The sequence below is a fragment of the Cyclopterus lumpus genome, chromosome 5 (genome assembly GCF_009769545.1).
Source record: "Cyclopterus lumpus isolate fCycLum1 chromosome 5, fCycLum1.pri, whole genome shotgun sequence".
NCBI lineage: Eukaryota > Metazoa > Chordata > Actinopteri > Perciformes > Cyclopteridae > Cyclopterus > Cyclopterus lumpus.
Window position 1 is genome coordinate 26,637,723 of NC_046970.1, and position 2,500 is coordinate 26,640,222.

The 2,500-nt window shown below is 43.7% G+C and overlaps 1 protein-coding gene across 2 annotated transcripts in view; it reads right to left on the reverse strand.

The window, feature by feature from the left end:
- The window catches only part of si:dkey-49n23.1 (semaphorin-3D), a 69,478-nt gene that overhangs the window by 17,428 nt on the left and 49,550 nt on the right, over nt 1-2,500 (reverse strand). For both annotated transcript variants that reach the window (XM_034532426.1, XM_034532427.1), the window contains exons 3-5: nt 1,758-1,912; nt 987-1,049; nt 455-574 (exon numbers count right to left, since the gene is read on the reverse strand). In XM_034532426.1, the coding sequence (XP_034388317.1) occupies nt 455-574; nt 987-1,049; nt 1,758-1,912 (338 nt within the window). The remainder of the gene's footprint in view (nt 1-454; nt 575-986; nt 1,050-1,757; nt 1,913-2,500) is intronic.

Sequence of the window (2,500 nt, forward strand, 5' to 3'; positions counted from 1 at the left end):
ACATGAACACATGAGCACCTGAACAGATGAACACATGAATACATGAACACATGAACACCTGAACAGATGAACACATGAATACATGAACACATGAACACCTGAACAGATGAACACTCGAACACATGAACACCTGAACAGATGAACACATGAACACCTGAACAGATGAACACCTGAACACCTGAACAGATGAACACATGAATACATGAACACATGAATACATGAACACCTGAATACATGAACAGATGAACACATGAATACATGAACACCTGAACAGATGAACACCTGAACACATGAACAGATGAACACCTGAACACATGAACAGATGAACACATGAATACATGAACACCTGAACAGATGAACACCTGAACACATGAACAGATGAACACTTGAACACATGAATACATGAACACATGACCACATGAACACACACATGAACACATGAACACATGAATACCTGCGTGCCGTGTCCCACGTGCAGGTACGTGCACTGCGGGTGGAAGGCTCCGGTTCCACAGGCGTACACGTGGGTCTTATTGAACGGCTGCAGCAGGCGCACAAAGTTGGCGCAGTCCGTCTGGAGGAGAGAAAACACAATGCAGAGTGAGGCATTCTGGGAAATATGCCACATTTCCAGTAGATATTTTGGACACCATGCTGACTTATATGTTCACATATAAAGTTATATGTTATTGCAAAGACAGTAACAAGTGTAGATGCTTTACTTCAACGGGTTAATTTCACCACAGCACCCAATCTTTATTTATTTAAGTTTAATTCCGGGCTCCTGAACGCATCACTACCTTCAGATAACGTATTTGTTCTGGGCGGCTGAAGGAACATGGAGCTGAATAAAAGTCACAAATATATTATATAATATGTTCAATATCTGCCAATAAACCTCTAAATGTTGCACGCTGTCCTTTTAAGAAAAGACTAAACATGAACCAAAGGACTAGTGAGACATGTGGGCTTCTAAAGACCTTCACCTCCAGACTCTTTCCTGCCAGACTGCAGCGGACCACATGTTCTCTGGCAGCAGGCCAGTGGATCTGCAAGAGGAAAGAAAACACTGTCAGCTGGGAGGTTTCTGATGGTTCTGATGGTTTAGAGGCTTCTGATGGTTCTGATGGTTTGGAGGCTTCTGATGGTTCTGATGGTTTGGAGGCTTCTGATGGTTCTGATGGTTTGGAGGTTTCTGCTGGTTTGGAAGCTTCTGATGGTTCTGATGGTTTGGAGGCTTCTGATGGTTCTGATGGTTTGGAGGTTTCTGCTGGTTTGGAAGCTTCTGATGGTTCTGATGGTTTAGAGGCTTCTGATGGTTCTGATGGTTTGGAGGCTTCTGATGGTTCTGATGGTTTGGAGGCTTCTGATGGTTCTGATGGTTTAGAGGCTTCTGATGGTTCTGATGGTTTGGAGGTTTCTGATGGTTCTGATGGTTTAGAGGCTTCTGATGGTTCTGATGGTTTAGAGGCTTCTGATGGTTCTGATGGTTTGGAGGTTTCTGATGGTTCTGCTGGTTTGGAGGCTTCTGATGGTTCTGATGGTTTGGAGGTTTCTGATGGTTCTGCTGGTTTGGAGGTTTCTGCTGGTTTGGAAGCTTCTGATGGTTCTGATGGTTTGGAGGTTTCTGATGGTTCTGATGGTTTGGAAGCTTCTGATGGTTCTGATGGTTTGGAGGTTTCTGATGGTTCTGATGGTTTGGAGGTTTCTGATGGTTCTGATGGTTTGGAGGTTTCTGATGGTTCTGATGGACTCACCGTATGCGTGGGCAGGTCCAGACGGTCTGGCTTCAGCAGGTAGATGTGGTCCTTCCCTCCGACCAACAGCCATCCTTGATCCTCGTCCAATAACAAGGCCTGATATCCGCCGCTGACTCCGCCCTCCCAGAAGACCGCCGAGCTGTTCCTCAGATCTGAGAGAGACGATTATGATTATTATTATGATTATTATTATTATTATTAAAGTTAAAGAAGAGGAAGAAGAGGAGGAGGAAGATGTTATTATTCTACGTCATTTAGTTCTGATACCAAAGACACACACACACACACACACAGACACAAACACAGACACACACACACACACACAGACACACACACACAGACACACACACACACACACACAGCCACAGACACAGACACAGACACACACACACACACACAGACACACACACAGACACAGACACACACACACACAGACACAGACACAGACACACACAGACACACACAGACACACACACACACAGACACAGACACAGACACACACAGACACACACACACACACACACAGAACATCTGGTTCTCTGCTGAACAGAAAGTTTGAGTTCAACTTAAAATGTAAGATGTTCTTTTTTTTTACATCAACCTTTGCAAAGATACAAAAGTATAGCAAAGATACAAAAGTACAGCAACGATACAAAAGTATAGCAAAGATACAAAAGTACAGCAAAGATACAAAAGTACAGCAAAGATACAAAAGTACAGCAAAGATACAAAAGTATAGC